The 23771-nt window shown below is 40.8% G+C and overlaps 1 protein-coding gene across 1 annotated transcript; it reads right to left on the bottom strand.

The window, feature by feature from the left end:
- Window positions 1–11165: 11165 nt before the first annotated feature.
- Window positions 11166–20333, bottom strand: LOC106580235 (T-cell receptor gamma chain C region C10.5). Its single transcript, XM_045704213.1, has 5 exons — window positions 20206–20333; window positions 13567–13604; window positions 12683–12988; window positions 12277–12342; window positions 11166–11590 (listed from the first exon to the last, which is right to left on the bottom strand). Exons 1-5 carry the CDS (start codon window positions 20331–20333, stop codon window positions 11454–11456), a joined length of 675 nt encoding a protein of 224 aa, XP_045560169.1. The 3' UTR covers window positions 11166–11453.
- Between the last annotated feature and the right edge of the window lie 3438 nt (window positions 20334–23771).

The following is a 23771-nucleotide window of genomic DNA, read 5'->3' as shown; positions in this document are numbered from 1 at the left end:
AAATGATCCGGCCTAATGTTGTTGTTTTTTTGCTGTATTGATCCCCCCCAAGAATGTAATCATCTAATATTCCAGGAATTCCTTAAATAATGCGTCTTTAATGTTCTAACGTCCTAGTTTTGTTTTCTTATTTTTTAAGTAAAAATTGTTTTTGCATCACTACCCCAAGTTTTCATATGTGGGTCAAGTATGACCGGTTTGTATTTCCTGTGGAATTCACTGCATTTCTTTTTGCTACAACAATAAAATCAAAGTAATTAATCAAATATTTATTAAATATCTTGTTTTTAATGTTCATTAATTACCATTTTCATTTCTTCTTTTTAACCTGTTAGTGACCCCTTAACACGTGAATCCTGTTAGCGGGATCGATTTGACAACAGCCAGTGAAATAGCACAGCGCCAAATTAAATTTAAAAAAATCTAATAATTCACATTTCTCAAACATACGACTATTTTACACCATTTTAAAGATACACTTCTCCTTGATGCAACCACATTGTCCGATTTCAAAAAGGCTTTACAACGAAAGCAAAACATTAGATTATGTTAGCACACCACCTAAACAAGAAAAGCCACGCAACCATTTTCCTAGCAAGGAGAGGCATCACAAAAAAACAGAAATACAGCTAAAATTAACCACTAACCTTTGACGATCTTCATCAGATGACACTCCCAGGAGTCAATGTTAGACAATACATGCATGTTTTGTTCGATCAAGTTCATATTTATTTCCAAAAACAGCATTTTACATTGGCACGTGATGTTCAGAAAATGTTTGCCTCCCAAAACTTCCAGTGAATGTGCACATTAATTTACAGAAATACTCATCATAAACGTTGACAAAATATATAACAATTATTTAAAGAATTATAGATATACTACTCCTTAATGCAACCACTGTGTCAGCTTTTAAAATAGCTTTTCGGCAAAAGCACATTTTTCAATATTCTGAGTACATAGCTCAACCATCAAAGCAAGCTATACAGCTACCCGGCAAGTCATGGCATTAATAAAACTCTAAATTAGTGTTATAAATCTTTCCTTACGTTTGCTGATCTTCGGCGGAATGCACTCGCAGGACTCCCACTTCCACAAGAAATGTTAATTTGTTCGATAAAGTCCATCATTTATGTCCAAATACCTCCGTTTTGTTGGCGCGTCCAGAACACTATTCCAAAGGCACGATGCAGGAGCGCAAATAAATACACGAAAAGCTCAAACGTTCCATTACCGTTTGTAGAAACATGTCAAACGATGTTTACAATCAGTCCTTAGGGTGTTTTTAACATAAAAAGTCGATAATATTCCAACCGGACAATAGCGTATTCATTCCAGAAGGAAAAGGAACGGCGCGCTCACGGGCTGGCGCATAACCAAGTCCTTTGTCTTCAGACAGGTCACTGATTGACTGAGCTCCTATTTTCTGCCCAGTAACAGGAGAAGGATGCAAAAAGTTTCTAAAGGCTGTTGACTGCCAATGGAAGCCTTAGGAAGTGCAACGTGATCCCACAGACACTGTAGTTTCGATAGGGATTCAAAAGAAGAACTACAATTCTCAGATTTCCCACTTCCTGGTTGGATTTTTCTCAGGTTTTTGCCTGCCATATGAGTTCTGTTATACTCACAGACATCATTCAAACAGTTTTAGAAACTTCAGAGTATTTTCTATCCAAATCTACTAATAATATGCATATCCTACCTTCTGAGTCTGAGTAGGAGGCAGTTTAATTTGGGCATGTTTTTCATCCAAACGTGAAAATACTGCCCCCTATCCTCAACAGGTTCTCATTGAGTAAAAATTGTTTCATAAGGATAACATTCATAAGAATGCTGCCTGATATACAACCAAAATGGTTTTACAGATGCTGGATGAGGAAGCCATTGGTGCCTCTGACTCAGAATCTGAGGTATGCAATTCAGATGACACAGACTATGTGCCCTGTGGGTGAAGTTGGCGTTGTGGATGCACCTGGTAGTCCAGCTGTCCTAGATGATTCTACAGATGAAAACCAGTCAAATTGACTGAGTAAAAAGGGATCTTACTGGAGTGAACATTACACCCCCCCCCCCCACTAAAGGCAGGACCAGAAGCCATAACATCTTGAGGAGCCTGCCCAGTGTCTGTGCCAGGGTCAACAGTTGTGTCACCAAAAGTTGCCTGGGAGCTGTTCATTAGTTACAACATCATTGAGGAGGTCCTAAAGTGTACAAATTTAGAAGGATGGAGAATAGAGACAGCAAATGGGACAGAGTGGAGAGAGGTCAACAAAGATGAACTAAAGGCCTTTATTGGTTTAGCCCTCCTCACGGAATGGAGAAAAGGTGTTATGTCTCCACATGGGAGCTATTTTTGGATCCACTGCAGAATCCAATGTTTAAGGCCACCATGCCAAAAGTAAGTGTTTGTTTTGACATAGGCCTACAATTCTACACATGCAAGAACCTTCCGGCCTTCCCTGTAGCTCAGTTGGTAGAGCATGGTGTTTGCAACGCCAGGGTTGTGGGTTTGATTCCCACAGGGGGCCAGCACAGGAAAGAAAAATGTATGAAATTGTATGAAATGTATGCATTCACTACTGTAAGTCGCTCTGGATAAGAGCGTCTGCTAAAATGACTAAAATGTAAATGTAAACCATAAGGTACCATTATGCAATCGTATTGTCTGCCAATCGCTGTGATATTGTTGAAATTGATGGCAAGACACGAACCCACAAATAGAGACAAAAAAATGATAAATAAAACAAGGGATTCATTACATACTCAAGTTGTCATTTACCAGATGCTTTTATCAGGAGCAATTACGGTTAAGTGCCTTCCTCAAGGGTACATTGGCAGATTTGTCGCCTAGTCAGTTTAGGGATTCAAACCAGCGACCTTTCGGTTACTGGCCCAACGCGCTTAACAGCTTATCTACTTGCCACCGATATATATTGTTTCAAGTAGCTACCGTTTCACATTTCATTAGAAAACCAAATAAACATATTAACCACATTTTCCCACCACTATTTAGTCCAGGCTCAACATCTGCGTTGGAAGATGCAGATTTAAGCAAACAGGTTGAAAACAGAGAATAAGGGATCTTATGATCTTATTGTTCCACTTCTGAAGTCATTCAATAAAATACAAATTTCACAACCAAGAATAGATGATCCTATAGTAAAGAAATCAAATGTTTTGATGATTTTAAGTAACCTTTATTTTCTATTATGGTGACATTTTCCTAATCCAAAACAGCACCAACATTTTGCAGAACCATTTCTGTTATAACTTTTCTTTCACAAAGGCAGCGATTATTAAACCCATCCCCATCTGAAAGGACATGGTTACTTTGGGAAACTTAATTATTTTGAGCAGGCTGTGTTATGCAAGAAAAATGTCACTCTTCATACAAGCCGTATCAATGCAAAACAACAACAACAGCATTGTATCAATGTAAAAAAGCACAAATAAATGATTTCCCTCATAGACAAATATACCTGCTCAATAAGCATTCAGAATTTAGTTATTTAAAGCAAAAATAAAAGCTGGATGTTCAGTTATTCATGGTAAATGAATGAAATAATTGAATTAAGATATGAAATACTACATTAGAAAACATGACAAGTTACAAAATATTATATTGGAAAATGATACAGATTTTGTGAAAATAATTTAGCTAGGACATATTTTGCAGGACAACTTTCTTAAAACAGTCTAAAATTAAATCATAATTGATCTACCTGAAAGATTTGCTCTCCTTATTTTTCAGAAAACCTTAACTTAACCTGTATTCAAGTGTCTGCAGTGGGTAAGTCCCAAAGTAAAATGTGATATTCATTTTAATTTTAAGGAGGGAAACACAATACACACCATATACAAATGTGTATGTCCTGCGGTTATTGTAATATCATTATATGACAGTCCATGTTCAGTGATTATGTTGTTAAGAATTGGGAAAATCTAAAAATACGAGTTCAATTGAACGGAAACGGTGATGTACTGAATGACCAGTTGAAAAACGGGAAGGGGTTGGGTAGGGGTTGTGGGCATAATGTAATTGCTTATGGGTTGGGGAATGCTGTCAGCATGGCCATTGACCTTTAAATACATCCCTCATGCATTGCTTCAAGCCACACGTCGCCTTTTGTGACCTGACAAGATTCTGCAGGAGAATACAACAACAACTCTAGCAGAAGTTAGAATAAATCATGTGACCACAAACTTTGCATCAATGACTTGGGGTGCATTGTTCAGAAAAAAAGAGAGTTTGGGACACACTTACTTAAATAAAGTGAGTAAAGAATGACAACAGAGCCTAGAGACATTTCTATGATGATTCTGATGTGTCCTCTATTGAACCTGAAGATAATTATGTTCAGTTGGTGCAGAGACGAAGATGTGAGGTGAAACACTGTCACTTGTGTTTGTGGTTTCTAACTGCTCCTTCAATCTGATGTCACTTCCTGTTGTTGTTGACAAGGGCATGTTCCAATTGTATTATCTACATATCTGTCCTTCCTCCCAAAGTGTGAACTTCCATTCACTGATTTGAAAGAAATATAGTGGCATGTAGCCTAGCGTTTAAGAGCTTACTGGTCCCCACTGGGAATCAAACCCAAAACCAACTGAGCTACACGGGACCATACGACTGTGCTTTGTAAAGTAGCATCAGAGGTTGAATTGGAGATTGTCAGAGCATGTTTACACAATAATCAATAATTCAAAGGCATTGGGAAAATATAGCCTACCAAGACACTCATGTTGAAGATTAGTTTAGGTCGCACTGGAAACTTTTATCTCTCACTGATCAAACAACATAAATTCCACAACCATCGTCACCATTAGCAAGTGTTGATGTGTGAGGAAAACATCCTGCTGCATGTAGTTAACTGTCAATACTGTAGCCGACAAAGTTAATCAGATTGAAATCCGGCTTGGTTTTTTCATATTAAATACCCACTAAAGAGAGCATTCTCTTCTCTTTTTCAATAGAGTAAATTAATAAGGTTCACCAATCAAGGCACCAAGTTCATTTTCACAGTGGAAAGCCTATGTGCATGTTACCACATTTGATCAATAATTACATTGCTTGCTTGTTAATTCAGTGAAGCAATACCGTGCAGGCTATCTAGCTTTTTATTAGTTTGACATTAGTTTTACTCGTCTTTGTATTTCGTTTTTGGGATGAAAGTGAAAGTTGTATCATTAATTTCTGTTAATTTTAGTATTATAGATGTTATTTTTTGTATTTCAATATAATGAAATAAAATGTAACATTTGAACATATTGTTAAAGGGCCTTCATTGGGAAGTGAAGATAAAAAAATACAATTAATTAATGAGACATTTCGGTAGCCCTTTACATTACAGCACAAAATAAATAGGTACTAATATGATAATAACTTGGAAACTGACTTCAATTCTACTGTATTTCATAACCATATTAATTTAGTCGAAGTAAAAAAATTAATTAAACACTCCATCCCTGACTTCATTTAATTTCTGTGTAATTTGAATGTTTCAAGGTAAAAAAGTAGCCTATACATAAACAGAAGTATGAAGAGCTTGTTTTGCAATAGGCCTACAATTCCACAAATGCAAAAACAATAAGCTACCATTATGGAATTGTCTTGTCTGCCCATCACTGTCTAATTCTCAAATTTGATGGCTAGGTCCAAAAGGCTCCTTAACAGCTTCTACCCCAAAGCCATGAGACTGCTGAACAGTTAGGCAAATGGTTACCTGGACTTTCTGCTTTTCACCCCTGCTTACATGTAGGCCTACAGTGTATTAGTACATCAATCAATTGCCTAACCAAACCTACATGTACATATGACCTCAATCACACCAACTACTGCTTATCCCAGTACACTGACTCTGTACAGTAGGCTACTCCTTGTGTGTGTGTATATATATATATACTGCTCAAAAAAATAAAGGGAACACTTAAACAACACATCCTAGATCTGAATGAAATAAATAATCTTATTAAATACTTTTTTCTTTACATAGTTGAATGTGCTGACAACAAAATCACACAAAAATAATCAATGGAAATCCAATTTATCAACCCATGGAGGTCTGGATTTGGAGTCACACTCAAAATTAAAGTGGAAAACCACACTACAGGCTGATCCAACTTTGATGTAATGTCCTTAAAACAAGTCAAAATGAGGCTCAGTAGTGTGTGTGGCCTCCACGTGCCTGTATGACCTCCCTACAACGCCTGGGCATGCTCCTGATGAGGTGGCGGATGGTCTCCTGAGGGATCTCCTCCCAGACCTGGACTAAAGCATCCGCCAACTCCTGGACAGCCTGTGGTGCAACGTGGCGTTGGTGGATGGAGCGAGACATGATGTCCCAGATGTGCTCAATTTTGATTCAGGTCTGGGGAACGGGCGGGCCATTCCATAGCATCAATGCCTTCCTCTAGCAGGAACTGCTGACACACTCCAGCCACATAAGGTCTAGCATTTTCTTGCATTAGGAGGAACCCAGGGCCAACCGCACCAGCGTATGGTCTCACAAGGGGTCTGAGGATCTCATCTCGGTACCTAATGGCAGTCAGGCTACCTCTGGCGAGCACATGGAGGGCTGTGCGGCCCCCCAAAGAAATGCCACCCCACACCATAACTGACCCACCGCCAAACCGGTCATGCTGGAGGATGTTGCCGGCAGCAGAACATTCTCCACGGCGTCTCCAGACTCTGTCACATGTGCTCAGTGTGAACCTGCTTTCATCTGTGAAGAGCACAGGGCGCCAGTGGCGAATTTGCCAATCGTGGTGTTCTCTGGCAAATGCCAAACGTCCTGCACGGTGTTGGGCTGTAAGCACAACCCTCACCTGTGGACGTCGGGCCCTCATATCACCCTCATGGAGTCTGTTTCTGACCATTTGAGCAGACACATGCACATTTGTGGCCTGCTGGAGGTCTTTTGCAGGGCTCTGGCAGTGCTTCTCCTACTCCTCCTTGCACAAAGGCGGAGGTAGCGGTCCTGCTGCTGGGTTGTTGCCCTCCTATGGCCTCCTCCACGTCTCCTGATGTACTGATGTACTGGCCTGTCTCCTGGTAGCGCCTCCATGCTCTGGACACTACGCTGACAGACACAGCAAACCTTCTTACCACAGCCCGCATTGATGTGCCATCCTGGATGAGCTGCACTACCTGAGCCACTTGTGTGGGTTGTAGACTCCGTCTCATGCTACCACTAGAGTGAAAGCACCGTCAGCATTCAAAAGTGACCAAAACATCAGCCAGGAAGCATAGGAACTGAGAAGTGGTCTGTGGTCACCATCTGTAGAACCACTCCTTTATTGGGGGTGTCTTGCTAATTGCCAACAATTTCCACCTGTTGTCTATTCCATTTGCACAACAGCATGTGAAATGTATTGTCAATCAGTGTTGCTTCCTAAGTGGACAGTTTGATTTCACAGAAGTGTGATTGACTTGGAGTTACATTGTGTTGTTTAAGTGTTCCCTTTATTTTTTTGAGCAGTGTATATATCGCCTTTTTATTGTTATTTTGTTGTTTTATTTTATTTCATACCATGTCATTGTTGCATACTTGCACCTGATTGGCTTAAAGGGCATTCTAGAGCGTGCATTATTTCCCTTTATAAACTGGGTGGTTCAAGCCCTGAATGCTGATTGGCTGAAAGCCATGGTATATCAGACCATATACCACAGGTACGACAAAACATGTATTTGTACTGCTCTAATTACATTGGTATCCAGTTTATAATTGCAATAAGGCACCTTGGGTGTTTGTGGTATATTGGCAAAAATGTGTACATTATAGCCATGGTATGAAAAGGATTATGAACTCGGGCTTTATGCGTTCTCCGTTAGCATGGCGTGAAAGATACCTTTCAGGTTATTCATTATTTACCATGGAACCTAGCTATAGCCCCCTCGTTGATTATCCCTTAGGCCTACATGCTGCTATTTTCTTTTTATCTGTTTGTTAATTGTCTTACTTTTTAACTGCATTGTTGGGTAAGGGCTGGAAAATAAGCATTTCACGCTACGGTAAAGTCTACACTTGTTGTATTCGGCGCATGTGACAAATAACATCTGATTTGATTGAATAAAAGAGTGCTGCGCCAGTAACCGAAATGTCACTTATGCATGTCCACGAGCCGACTAGGGGTGCGTTCGTAAATTCACTCTGTGTGCGCACTAGATGTTCGTAAATTCAGAGCGTTATCAGATTGTCCGTTCGTAAATTCAGCGCGTTTCGGAGCGTTCAGACGCTCGAGGAGTAGAGTTGAACCGAGCGTTCTGACCACACAATGGCAGTCAAGCTCCCAAGCTAACTGGGTAACGTTGGCTAGCTTGCTAGCTAGCTACTTCCAGACATGAGAGAACACCTCTCTGACCATTGTACTCGCCCTAGCAGAGCTGGTTAGGCTGTTTTCATGTTATCCTCTGTAACTATGCTGCTGGCAACAATTTAAATACGTTTTTTTGTCGACCTTTACCGACTCCGGCCATATTCAACAGGTGTTGAGCGTTCGTAAATGCATCAGTTTTTCTGCGCTCTGGCACACTCAGACGAGAATGCTCTGAAATCTGAGTAGATAGCCAGAGCGAATTTACGAACACACTCCTAGGTGAAAAATCTATAGATTTGCCCTTGAGCAAGGCACTTAACTCCAATTGCTCCTGTAAGTCGCTCTGGATAAGAGCGTCTGCTTAAATGACTCAAATGCAAATGTCAAAATGAACCCACCAAAAAATGTGACAACCATCATCCTGTGAATAACCAAAACTCATCACACGATCGAGCTGCGGTTATGCAGCTATGTCTTGTTTCCAGTAACTACGTTTCACCTTTCTTTAGAAAACCAAAGAAACATATTAACCACATTTTCGCACTGCTATTGGGTGAGTAGGCTCAACACCTGCTTCGAAACACAAATGGAAGCAAACAGCTTAAAGCCAGAGAAAGAGGGATCTTATGATAGATTAGATAATTTTATAGAAAATAAATACAACGTTGGGGGGGGGGGGTGTTAAGCAGCCTTTATGTTCTATTATGATGACAGTTTCCTCAACAAAAAAACATCACGGAACAGTACAACATTTACAATAGGCTACTTTGCAGAACCAAGTTTGCTGTAACATTTCTTTCACGCATGCAGCGATTATTAAACCCTTCCCCATCTGAAAGTATTTGGTTATTTTAAGAAACTTTGCACACTGCATAGGCTGTGTTACGCAAGGAAAAACATTGTATCAATGTAAAAAGCACAAATTAATGATTTCACTCATTCGTCTGCTCAATAAGCACTCAGCATTTAGTTCATTAAAAGAAAAATAACATCTGGATTTTCAATTATTCATGGTAAATTAATAAAATAATTAAATTACGATATTAAATACTATGTTCGAAAACGAACTCAAATTTCTTGAAATAAATTGCACTTCATTACACACATGACAAGTTACTAAATATTATTTTGGATAATGATGCATATTTAGAAATAATGAGACTACATATTTAATAAGTTATAGGTCACATTAATATTTTGGAAATATCTTTGTGTAAATCAAAGACGGATTTAGTGAAAATAATGTACGCTGTGACAGATAGGCCTATTGCAGGGCAATTTTCATAAAACTGTCTAAATTTAAATCACAAGGGTCTACATTCAATATTTGCTCTCCTTATTTTTCTGAAAACTTTAACCTTCTTTCAAGTGTCCGCAGCGAGTAGCTCTCACAATCATCAAAAGTTAAATGTGATTGTTCATTTTAAGGAGGGAAACACAATATACACAATTAAAAGTTCTGCAATTCATTTCATAATTGGCAGTTGAAGTTAATGGAAGACATGGAAAGATATGACTCACAATACTTTAGCATCCTAAAATAAAGTAGGACAAAAAAAATAAAAAAGTTCGACCTCAATGGGATGTAAAACCATTGTTATTACCAGCCCCCTACAACTATATCCATACTTGGGGTTTTCCCTTTCAATGAATGTGTCCACTGGTGCTGGGTCTTCTTGTCATGTTCCTGTGGTGCAGCAGGAGAGAGCGAGCCCACAGCACTACTCCATGCTCTTCACTATCATCACTGTGTAAGCCAGAGAGGCCAGGTTCAGATTGCACATGGACTGGAAGGAATCTGGAGAAAATAAAAGTTTATAGGCTGGGATTTTAGCCAGTCATTTTATTTATTGAATACTTTTCTGCAATTTCAACAGTAAAACACTGTAGATTGCAAAGTATAATACCATAGATGTATTTTACAGAATTAAGGCTGTAGATTGCGTTGCATTATGAAAAAATACTGTTATTAACTGTAATTGGAAGCCTCCTGTAAAAATGATTCTAACATGCTGTATTTCTTTACAGTAATGGTTTATGCCTACTGTAGATTACAATGATCAGTTTCAGGCACCAACCTCATGCTGTCGAGTAAGACGCATGAAGCTCAGACTATTTTAGTAGGCTAGAAATGCTAGAAATCTTTTTGAAGCTGCTGTGAAGTAGAATAATATTTTCATTAGCTGCTGGGGAGGTACCTATCCAAATAATAAGACATTTCGGGAGCACTTTAAGTATTTTCCATGTCATTGTAATGTTATTACCAAATAAATGGTAATAACATTACAATGACATGGAAAATACTTCTCTTGATAAATGTTCATTTCCTTGCAAAATATATGTTAAAAACAAATTAAACACTCCAACCTTGATTTAATTTAATTTGATTGTTTCAAGGTTTGTTTTGCCATAGATCTATAATTCTACAAATGCAAGAACCATTAACTGCCATTATGGACTCGTCTGCCATCGCTGTCATATTCTTCAATTTGATGGCAAGAGCCGAACCCACAACAAGAGGTAAAAACAGATCAAGGCAAAATGAATCATCCAGCAGCTTTGGATAACCAACGCACCACACACTCGAGCTGTGGTTATGCAGCTAGCTATATCTTGTTTCCAGTAACTACCATTTCACATGTCCTTAGAAAAACCAAAGAAACATATTAACCATATTATCCCACCACTATTAAGTCTAGGCTCAACATCTGCGTCGGGAACATGCACATTGACCCAAACAAGTTGAAAACAGATAATTGGTGAACTTATTGTTCTGCTTCTGATGAGATTCAATTAAATAAAATTTTCCTAAATATGAATAGATGATCTTATAGTAAAGAGATGCAATGTTTTGGGGGTTTTAAGTAACCTTTATTCATAGAAAACAGCACGGAACTGTAAAAAATGTATTTTACAATGATTTACAGAACCATTGTTGTTGCAACATTTTGTTCATAAAGGCAGCGATAATTAAATCCATCCTCATCTAAAATAATATGGTTATTTTGATCAACTTGGTTAATTTGAGCAGGCTGTGTTAGGCAAGGAAAATGTCATGCAAGCTGGATCAATGTAAAAAAACAACAACATTGTATCAATGTAAAAAAGCACATAAATGATTTTCCTCATAGAGGTCTTCAGGTGCTGGGTCCTCTTCCTAGAATCCTGTGGTGCAGCAGGAGAGAGAGCCCACAGCAGTACACCATGCTCTTCACGATCATCACTGTGTAAACCACAGAGGCCAGGTTCAGACTGCACGTTGACTGGAAGGAATCTGGGGAAGAGAAAAGAGTAAGAGCTGGGATTCAATTTGCATGCAGGTTACAGGGATTGCCGTTTAAAAACACATGTTCCTATTAAGCCGACATATGGTACATTTACCATGGATGGCATCTCGGCAAACAAGTGCCTTTAAGGGGCACTTTGCCTATAAACCGTGATCAGATTATCCATCCGATCGCGTTTTGTCGGCTACACTCCACTTAGGAGGTTTTAACAATACGAACAATTTACATGACCTTGGCGAGTGCAACAGGTAAAAAAGTTCCATTCGACTCGCTCTGCCACTGTCACAATTCCTGGTACTCTGGTCCTGGATCTTGGACCCGCTACTCACGCTATCCTCATAAGAAGATATTCGTTTCAGCCCGGGTTAGTTTGTGTTTCACACATGCTTTATAGCGCGGATCAGGGTAGAAAACTAAACGCTCCTGGATCCAGATCATAAGAGGATATGTGAAAGCGCCCTTAATTAAAGGTCATTTTAAATTGAGCAGCCATAAACAGCGTTTATACCGTGAATGCGTTCCTCAGAAGGTGGAATGGCGACAAAGCGCAATCGGATGTAATATCTGTCTAAATCTGTTAATTTATCCAACCACTCATATTTTAATTTTTTCCCTTTTTTTATTTTTGTTTTGAATTGACCCCAACCCTGCATGAAATATACATGAATTTTACCTTCGGTAAACTGCAGAGTCAGTGGCTCCTGCGTGTCATTTCTGAACGGGCAGGTTGGTGGAGTATCTTCAGTTGGTTTATTTGAGAATGAGATGGAAAAATATAATATTAAAGAATATGCTTTCAGAATATTATGTGGGCTACTGTCAGGGATAATTGTTACGCAAATTAAGGTGTTTTGTTTTAACTTGCAAAACTAACTACACAACATTCCTATGCAATGGCCAATTGTGTGTCACATTTTTATGTACTTTCTTTTTAATAGGCCTATGTCATTTTTACATGGTTGAATACATGATAACCTACTCATATAAATATAGTACATACATATTAAATTAATAATGATGTATGACAAACATAATAGGCCTACATACTAATGTAAAACTATTTCAATTACTGGCTTTACCTTTTGGAATGTCAAATTGTTGAGCGCCCCATTCATGCTCCACAGAACAGACGTATTTGTTCCTGTACGTCTTCTCTTTATCAATGATGATCATACTGGTTGTCTGTCCTTCCTCCCTCTGCTCCAGCTGTTCCGTCTCTGCTTTGGACACCTCCATTCTTCTGCCGTTTGCATCCTCAATCTTCCATGAGATCTTGACCAAGTCTGGAAACATGTCTCTAGCCAGACATAGCAGGGTGGTCTTCCCATTCGACTCAGAGTTGGACGCTGGGTACACCGTCACTTTGGGTTTTCGTTGATTGCTGTCTAATGTTCAAGAGAAATAATACGATTTACAGACTTCTTTAAAGGGACATCACACACAAGATGAATCGTGATGTCCCACATTATTTGTTTTATATCCAGCTGTATGTACTATCTATATTCAAGTGAACAATTAATTACATTTTTCTCCTTAACAACTATACTTTATGGAATATATTATTTCAATGTAAATCATAACTTTCAATATCATTTAAAACATAAGACTCTTAATTAAGTAAACGGTTCAACATTTTTGCTCTGTCAAATTACTTTACATTTATATCATTAATTTAACTGAGGGTGTATATCTCTAAGAGTAGGGACATGCAATATTCTGTAAAATGTTCATATGGCTTCCTTGAAAATCAGAATTATCTATTGTACAGACTATTAACAAACTTTCAAAAACTTTTTTTTTTTTCCTAACATGGATTAATCATGAATAGTGCATATTTGCGGAGCAATACTGCAGATGTTTTCAAAATGATTTTGGATAGTGATTAGAGCTATAGATTAAATATGAATTATTAAGGACTACTGCTTTGTTTACCTGTTGAAAATCAGAGGAATGGATATCTTACCTGTCACATAAAGTGTCGTGCCAGAGCCAAATTCGAGCCTTCACAGTGAAAATTCCCTTCTCAAAAAGTAGTCTGCACTGTGAGGATAGCCTGGAGGGGTGGATGTGGGGGATGGGGGGTGGTGGGGGGTTGGTGGGGGTTTTCCTGAGGTAGCTAGTCCCCACCATCTTTAAATTTAGCATTTTTAATGGTTAATCCAAAATATGTAAATGCTTCTCTGCATATCTAAGCATAACTCTTGAGCTTTAATATTTTTTTTTTTTTACAGAACTATTTATTATTATTATTATTTATTTCAACTTTATTTACCAGGTAGGCCTGTTGAGAACAAGTTCTCATTTACAGCTGCGACCTGGCCAAGATAAAGCAAAGCAGTGTGACAAAAACAACAACACAGAGTTACACATGGGATATACAAACATACAGTCAATAACACAATAGAAAAATCTGTGTACAGTGTGTGCAAATGAAGTAAGGAGGTAAGGCAATAAATAGGCCATAGTGGCAAAGAATTTACAATTTCGCAATTAACACTGGAGTGATAGATGTGCAGAGGAGGATGTGCAAGTACAAATACTGGTGTGCAAGAGAGTAGAAAAACCAAAACATATATGGGGATGAGGTAGGTAGTTGGTTGGATGGGCTATTTACAGATGGGCTGTGTACAGCTGCAGCGATCGGTAAGCTGCTCTGACAGATGATGCTTAAAGTTAGTGAGGGAGATATGAGTCTCCAACTTCAGTGATTTTTGCAATTCGTTTCAGTCATTGGCAGCAGAGAACTGGAAGGAAAGGTGGCCAAAGGGGGTGTTGGCTTTGGGGATGACCAGCGAAATATACCTGCTGGAGCAATTGCTACAGGTGGGTGTTGCTATGGATATCAGTGAGCTAAAATAAGGCAGAGCTTTACTTAGCAAAGACTTATAGATGACCTGGAGCAAGTGGATTTGGCGACAAATATGTAGAGACAACCAGCCAACGAGAGCATACAGGTCGCAGTGGTGGGTAGAATATGGGGCTTTGGTGACAAAACAGATGGCAGGTTGTTTGGAGGTTTGTTAACACAGTGTCGAAAGAAGGGCCAGATGTTTACAGAATGGTGTTGTCTGCGTAGAGGTGGATAAAAGAATCACCCGCAGCAAGAGCACCATCATTGATATACACAGAGAAAAGAGTCGGCCCGAGAATTGAACCCTGTGGCACCCCATAGTGACTGCCAAAGTTCCGGACAACCCTCCGATTTGACACACTGAACTATTTCTGAGGAAAAGTTAGTGAACCAGGCGAGGCAGTCATTAGAGAAACCAAGGTTGTTTAGTCTGCCGATACGAATACGGTGATTGACAGAGTCGAAAGGCCAGGTTGATGAAGACGGCTGCACAGTACTGTCTTTTATCGATGGCGGTTATGATATCATTTAGGACCTTGAGCGTGGCTGAGGTGCAACTGTGACCAGCTCGGAAACCGAATTGCATAGCAGAGAAGGTACGGTGGGATTTGAAATGGTCGGTGATCTGTTTGTTACTTGGCTTTCGAAGACTTTAGAAAGGCAGGGCAGGATGGATATAGGTCTGTAACAGTTTGGGTCTAGAGTGTGTCGTGTCTTTGGCTATGCCAGATTAAGTGATATGACATGCTATTCTATAAAATAATTTCTCTGTAATTAATATTACCTGATTAAGCTAATCAGGTAAATAATTAACTAGAAAGTCGGGGCACCATGAAATAATGTTTATAGAGCTGTTATCTTCCGAATAAACTCATAAAGACCTAGTAATCTTTTACATGAATAGCAGTCAATATTTAATCGTCACCTTGTTTAGTCTCATCTGAAAGTTGTAAATTCTTGGTTATATTCACGAACCCTGGCTAACAAGTTGAATCAGCAATACAAAATGTGGTTTAATTATTTATTTACTAAATACCTAACTAATCACACAGAATTACATATACACAGAATGAATCATACTTTGATGGACACGGTGAACGGAGCCGATTTAGCGGCTGGTTACACAAAGGAAGGGGGGGTATGAGTGAAAGAGTGCGAAGACTAAGGAACAAATGGAGAAGCTATGCTCTCGTAAATGCAGTATCTTATGCATTCTAAATTACCGCCCATTTGAAAAAGGAGAATGCAATAAATATTTACTCTGAGCTGCGCTTCGGTAGATTGGTTGTCGATGGAAGGCCGGTTTGTCCTTTGAAGAATGTCTCTTGGTGAACTGGAGCGTGGTAGAATGGATACTCTGTCCATCCTTTCCTAGCCCACGTTTAGCGGGCGGAGTGGGTAGAACTTCTTTAGTGAATAAGAGTTCAAAAGTTCATACCAAGTTGCCATACTTTAAACTCATGCTATATTCTGGCTGGTATAGTCGAAATTCATCCTTCCGGCATGTAGGCCTTCACATTGAAATTCGATGCCAATTTCATTAGGTTCTTGCTGAGGTTGGCTTAGTTCTGTAGGTGGTCTTTGTCCTTTCAACGTGGGGATGGTAAGTCCTCACGTCCTTGGAACAGGTTATTATCAAATCAAATGACATTTTATTTGTCACATACCCATGGTTAGCAGATATTAATTTGAGTGTAGTGAAATGCTTGTGCTTCTAGTTCCGACCATGCAGTAATATCTAACAAGTAACCCTACCTAACAATTTCACAACAACTACCTTATACACACACAAGTGTAAAGGAATGAATAAGAATATGTACATAAAAATCTATGAATGAGTGATGGCCGAACGGCATAGGCAAGATGCAGTAGATGGTATAAAGTACAGTATATACATATGAGATGAGTAATGTAGGGTATGTAAACATTACATAAAGTGGCATTGTTTAAAGTGGCTAGTGATACATTTATTACATACATTTTTCCATTATTAAAGTGGCTAGAGTTGAGTCAGTATGTTGGCAGCAGCCCCTCAATGTTAGTGATGGCTGTTTAACAGTCTGATGGCCTTGAGATAAAAGCTGTTTTTCAGTCTCTCGGTCCCCGCTTTGATGCACCAGTACTGACCTCACATTCTGGATGATAGCGGGGTGAACAGGCAGTGGCTCGGGTGGTTGTTGTCCTTGATGATCTTTTTGGCCTTCCTGTGACATCGGGTGGTGTAGGTGTCATGGAGGGCAGATAGTTTGTCCCCGGTGATGCGTTGTGCAGACCTCACTAACTCACTACCCAGGATGCTCTCGATTGTGCATCTGTAAAAGTTTGTGAGTGTTTTTGGTGACAAGCCAAATTTCTTCAGCCTCCTGAGGTTGAAGAGGCGCTGCTGCGCCTTCTTCACCACGCTGTCTGTGTGGGTGGACCATTTCAGTTTGTCCGTGATGTGTACGCCGAGGAACTTAAAACTTCCCACCTTCTCCACTACTGTCCCATCGATGTGGATAGGGGGCTGCTCCCTCTGCTGTTTCATGAAGTCCACGATCATCTTCTTTGTTTTGCTGACATTGAGTGTGAGGTTATTTTCCAGACACTACACTCTGAGGGCCCTCACCTCCTCCCTGTAGGCCGTCTCGTCGTTGTTGGTAATCAAGCCTACCACTGTAGTGTTGTCTGCAAACTTGATGAATGAGTTGGAGGCGTGCATGCCCACGCAGTCATGGGTGAACAGGGAGTACAGGAGAGGGCTGAGAACGCACCCTTGTGGGGCCCCAGTGTTGAGGATCAGCGGGGGTGGAGATGTTGTTACCTACCCTCACCACCTGGAAGTTTGGGACCAAGTTGCACAGGGCGGGGTCGAGACCCAGGGTCTGGAGCTTAATGACGAGTTTGGAGGGTACTATGGTGTTAAATGCTGAGCTGTAGTCTATGAACAGCATTCTTACATAGGTATTCCTCTTGTCCAGATGGGTTAGGGAAGTGTGCAGTGTGATTGCGATTGCGTCGTCTGTGGACCTATTGGGGCGGTAAGTAAATTGGAGTGGGTCTAGGGTGTCAGGTAGGGTGGAGGTGATATGGCCCTTGACTAGTCTCTCAAAGCACTTCATGATAACGGAAGTGAGTGCTACGGGGCGGTAGTCATTTAGCTCAGTTACCTTAGCTTTCTTGGGAACAGGAACAATAGTGGCCCTCTTGAAGCATGTGGGAACAGCAGACTGGGATAGGGATTGATTGAATATGTCCGTAAACACACCAGCCAACTGGTGTGCGCATGCTCTGAGGACGCAGCTGGAGATGCCGTCTGGGCCTGCAGCCTTGCGAGGGTTTACACGTTAAAATGTTTTACTCACGTTGGCTGCAGTGAGCCCTTTTAACATAGGACCGTCGCCCTAACATCCTCGGAACAGAAAGTTACATTTTTGTCAAGGGGCTTATGTAGGATTGGGAGAGAGGGCCGTGTTTCATAGTTTACAACCACGGTCTGTTCACATAGGCAGGGCCACTGAGTTGGCAGAGTTTACTCTATGACAAACCATTCTCTCATTAATAAGAGGCTAATTACGTTTCATCATTTCACAAATAGTTTCATATTTAAACATTTAAATTGCACAACAATTCCATGTGAATCTGATAACTATAATGTGTAGACTTTCTAAGATACAGTTTATGTCGTCCTATCATCAGTAATCATGTCTCAGACGCCAACTGAACTGACATCATATTCATTAATTCCCAACGCATATTTTCAACTGGTTGGATTTATGTACAAATACCTAAGTTTTGTTCGTGCGTACAGATCACTTATCCAAAGGCATAACGCGCGAGCGCAGAACGAGAGACGAAAAGTCAAAATGTTCCATTATCGTACTTAGAAGCATGTCAAACGCTGTTTAAAATCAATCTTTATGGTATTTTTAATGTAAAATTGCGACGATATTCCAACCGGACAATATATTCATTCAAGAAGAAAAAGAAGGAACGGCGTACTCGTGTGACCTCGCATATCCAATCCCTTTGTTCCCAGGCAGACCACTCAGTAACTGAGCTCCTATTATCTGCCCAGTGACAGGAAAATGCTCAAACCATTTTGTGAAGGCTGTTGACAGCCAATGGAAGCCTTAGGAAGTGCAACGTCACCCCACAGACACTGTAACTTCAATAGAGAATCAAAAGAACTACAATTCTCAGAATTTTCACTTCCTGCTTGGATTTTTCTCAGGTTTTTGCCTGCCATATGAGTTCTGTTATACTCACAGACACCATTCAAACAGTTTTAGAAACTTCAGAGTGTTTTCTATCCAAATCTACTAATAATATGCATATTCTTGTTTCTGGGCTAGAGTAGTAACTTGTGTAAATTGGGTACGTTTTTCATCCGGCCGTGCAAATACTGCCCCCTAGCCCAGACATTTTAATATTGACTTGCCTTGCCCAGAAATCACAACACATCTTCCACATTGGTTAATCTGTATTTCACAGTCTTCTTGTTGTCATACCTTAAGAACATAAGTTAAGAAATCCTGGTGTCCTCATTGGTCCAGTCTGCAAACTTGCTTTCATCTTTGATTATGAAGATGCAGTCTCCCTTCAGACACAGCAAGTCTCCATCCTCCTCGAAGATAGTGGTGATGCACAGCTTCCAATCTTGGCCAGATGCTTTTCTCGCTCTTTTTGGCCTAGTTTATGCTCTATATCTGGATTACCCAAAACTCATGTCCAGCTTATTTCTATTGATTCAGCAAGTGTTCCTTAACGTTGATTCCGAAAAGCTCAAATAAAAAGCTTTGGCCTTGAAAAATAAACTATAACCTAATTATTAGCTGTTTTCAGGTCAAATGTGCCTGTGGTAAGACAACACTTTTTTTTCTTTTTTTTCTTCAACCTTAGAAAAGAGAACCTGGTGATTGTTGGAACCAAAAAAAGTTTGAGTGAATGGTTTTGTTGTTATTTCCTCTCATATGGGTTCTCTTGAAATGTAACCAGAGGAACAAAAATTGACTGACATCTGTGAATCTCATGTGTTTGAAATGCTTTTGTTGTATTCTCCAATAATAAATAATAGTAATTTGTACAGTGCAACATGACATTTACATCTGAACCTAAATGATCTACATGGAAGCACTCTGTGAGGGATCGGCTTGTGTGTTTTTGTCTTAGCAAGGAGTTAGGCCTAGTAAACTATGACTGTGCTTTTGAAGACTTTGTAATAAATACATTGAATGTGTACTTTGAAGGGGTTAACCACTTCCCGCCCCTGGTCACATATATCCCTGGACTTCTTCAATGGTCTACCCCCGTCTGATGGCAACACGGTTATCCTTACCGTGGTGGACCGATTTTCCAAAGCCGCCCACTTCATCCCTCTCCCCAAGCAATCCTCAGCCAAAGAGACAGCCCAGCTCATGGTGCAGCACGTCTTCCGGATCCATGGTCTTCCGGTGGACGTGGTCTCCGACCGGGGTCCTCTGTTCTCGTCGCATGTTCTGGAAGGCATTCTGCACGCTCATTGGGTCGTCGGCCAGCCTCTTCTTCGGGTCCCACCCCCAGTCTAACGGCCAGTCGTAGCGAGCCAATCAGGACCTGGAGACGACTCTTCGCTACCTGGTCTCCGCCAATCCCACCACCTGGAACCAGCAGCTTGTGTGGGTAGAGTAAGCCTGTAACACTTTCCCTTGCTCAGCCACTGGTCTCTCGCCTTTTGAGTGCTCCCTGGGATATCAGCCCCCGCTCTTCCCGGAGCTAGAGGACGAGGCATACCCTCGGCCTAGATGTCTGTCCGCCGCTGTCGCCATACCTGGAAGAGAGCCCGGTTGGCTCTTCTCAATACCATCTCCAGGTATTGATGACAGGCGGACCGCCACTGGACCCCGGCTCCCCATTACCATCTCGGGCAGAGGGTATGGCTGTCCATTCGGGATCTTCCTTTCCGGGTAGAGTCCCGCAAACTGTCCCCCTGTTTTATCAGCCCATATCCAAGATCCTTAGCCCCTCTGCTGTTCGTCTTCTGTTGCCCCGTACCCTCAGTATACATCCCACTTTTCATGTGTCTAGGATTAAACTTATTTCTCACAACCCTTTGTCTCCTATTTCCAGGCCTACCCTTCTCCCGCAGTCTCATCGACAGGCCAACCGGGGTACATTGTGAGGCACCACCTGAAGGTTCAGCCGCGGGGCAGGGTTGACTGGGAGGGTTATGGCCCAGGGGAGAGGTGCTGGGTTCCCCGCTAGGAACATCCTGGACCTAGCCCTCATCGCTGAGCTCCGTTGCTGGCATCCCGATCAACCAGGTATGTGCCCAGGTAGGACGCCAGGTGGTTTCCAGGGGGGAGGGGGGTACTGTCACACCCTGATCTGTTTCACCTGTCTCTGTGCTTGTCTCCACCCCATCCAGGTGTCACCCATCTTCCCCATTATCCCATGTGTATTTATACCTGTGTTTTCTGTTGCCAGTTCTTCTTGTCTTGTCAGGTCTTACCAGTGTTCATTCATATATTTTTATGTACATATTCTTCATTCCTTTATGCTTGTGTGTATAAGGTAGTTGTTAGGTTAGATTACTCGTTGGTTATTACTGCATTGTCGGAACTAGAAGCACAAGCATTTCACTACACTCGCATTAAGATCTGCTAACCATGTGTATGTGACAAATAAAATTTGATTTGTTCTTTCCCACCTTCCTCTTTCTCTAATTGTTTCCTAGTTTTTTCCCGTTTCTGACCATTCTGCCTGCCCTGACCCCAAGCCTGCTTGCCGTCCTGTACCTGCTTCACGCTGACCTAATTATGAATCTCTGCCTGCCCGGGCCACGAGCCTGCCTGCCATCCTATACCTGTCTGACTCTGACCACGAACCTCTGCCTGCTCTCAACCTGCCCTTTGCCCGGCCCGTGTTTATAATAAATCATCTGAGAACTGTACTATCTGCCTCCCGTGTCTGCATCTGGGGCATATCCTTAGTTGGGATAACAATGTCTGGTTCCTCTTCGGGATAGGGGGCAGTATTTTCACGGCCGGATGAAAAATGTACCCAAATTAAACTGCTTGCTACTCGGGCCCAGAAGGTAGGATATGCATATTATTAGTAGATTTGGATAGAGAACACTGAAGTTTCTATAACTGTTTGAATGATGTCTGTGAGTATAACAGAACTCATATGGCAGGCAAAAACCTGAGAAAAATCCAACGAGGAAGTGAGAAATCTGAGGCTTGAAGTTTTTGAAATGATTCCCTATTCAATTTGTAGTTTTAACCTGTTGGGGGTAGGGGGCAGTATTTGCACGGCCGGATAAAAAACGTACCCGATTTAATCTGGTTATTACTACTGCCCAGAAACTAGAATATGCATATAATTATTGGCTTTGGATAGAAAACACCCTAAAGTTTCTAAAACTGTTTGAATGATGTCTGTGAGTATAACAGAACTCATATGGCAGGCAAAAACCTGAGAAGATTCCTTACAGGAAGTGGCCTGTCTGACAACTTCTTGGGCTTCTTGACTCTCTTTATTGAAAACTGAGGATCTCTGCTGTAACGTGACACTTCCTACGGCTCCCATGGGCTCTCAGAAGGCGGGAAAAAGCTGAATGATGTCTTTGGAGCCCCTGGCTGAAAAACATAAGCGCCTTTGGTAAGTGGTCGATCAGAGTACAATGAGACTGAGGCGCGTGCACGAGGCGACCCCATGTTTTTGAACTAAAACAGGGTTTCCCGGTTGGAATATTATTGCTTTTTTACGAGAAAAATTGCATAAAAATTGATTTTAAACAGCGGTTGGCATGCTTCGAAGTACGGTAATGGAATATTTAGAATTTTTTTGTCACGAAACGCGTCGGGCGTCACCCGATTTCAAAAAGGCTTTACAGCGGAAGCAAAACATTAGATTATGTCAGCAGAGTACCCAGCCAGAAATAATCAGACCACCCATTTTTCAAGCGAGCATATAATGTCACAAAAAACAAAACCACAGCTAAATGCAGCACCAACCTTTGATGATCTTCATCAGATGACACTCCTAGGACATTATGTTATACAATACATGCATGTTTTGTTCAATCAAGTTCATATTTATATCAAAAAACAGCTTTTTCCATTAGCATGTGACGTTCAGAACTAGCATACCCACCGAAACCTCCGGTGAATTTACTAAATTACTCACGATAAACGTTCACAAAAAACATAACAATTATTTTAAGAATTATAGATACAGAACTCCTTTATTCAATCGCTATGTCCGATTTTAAAATAGGTTTTCGGTGAAAGCACATTTTGCAATATTCTGAGTAGATAGCTCGCCATCACAGGCTAGCTATTTTGACACCCACCAAGTTTGGCCCTCACCAAAGTCAGATTTACTATAAGAAAAATTGGATTACCTTTGCTGTTCTTCGTCGGAATGCACTCCCAGGACTTCTACTTCAATAACAAATGTTGGTTTGGTTCCAAATAATCCATAGTTATATCCAAATAGTGGCGTTTTGTTGTGCGTTCAAGACACTATCCGAAGGGTGACGAAGGGTTACGCGCCCGACGCGTTTTGTGACAAAAAATGTCAAAATATTCCATTACCGTACTTCGAAGCATGTCAAACGCTGTTTAAAATCAATTTTTATGTGATTTTTCTCGTAAAAAAGCGATAATATTCCGACCGGGAAACCCTGTTTCCGTTCAAAGACATGGTGTCGGCTCGTGCACGCGCCCCCAGTCTCATTGTTCTCAGATCGACCACTATCCAAATGCGCTACTGTTTTTCAGCCTGGGCCTGCAAAGGCATCATTCAACGTTTTGCCGCCTTCTGAGAGCCTATGGGAGCCGTAGGAAGTGTCACGTTACAGCAGAGATCCTCAGTTTTCAATAAAGAAAGTGTAGAAGGCCAAGAAATGGTCAGAGAGGGCGCTTCCTGTAAGGAATCTTCTCAGGTTTTGGCCTGCCAAATGAGTTCTGTTATACTCACAGACACCATTCAAACAGTTTTAGAAACTTTGGAGTATTTTCTATCCAAAGCTAATAATTATATGCATATTCTAGTTTCTGGGCAGGAGTAATAATCAGATTAAATCGGGTATGTTTTTTATCCGGCCGTGAAAATACTGCCCCCTATCCATAACAGGTTAACGAGAGTCTTGTCTTTAAAATGGTGTAAAATAGTCATATCTTTGAGAAATTGAAGTTATAGCATTTTTAAGGTTTTTGAATTTCGCGCCACTCGATTCCACTGGCTGTTGACTAGGTGGGACGATTTCGTCCCACATACCCGAGAGAGGTTAAGCTACTTAAGTTAACACAGGCTATTTTTAGCACTTTTGTGGGAATCTTGATTGTTTTCAT

Source organism: Salmo salar, chromosome ssa20, assembly GCF_905237065.1.
Source record: "Salmo salar chromosome ssa20, Ssal_v3.1, whole genome shotgun sequence".
NCBI lineage: Eukaryota > Metazoa > Chordata > Actinopteri > Salmoniformes > Salmonidae > Salmo > Salmo salar.
The sequence above is the reverse complement of the archived record's forward strand: the minus strand, read 5'-3'. Positions and strand labels throughout refer to the sequence as shown.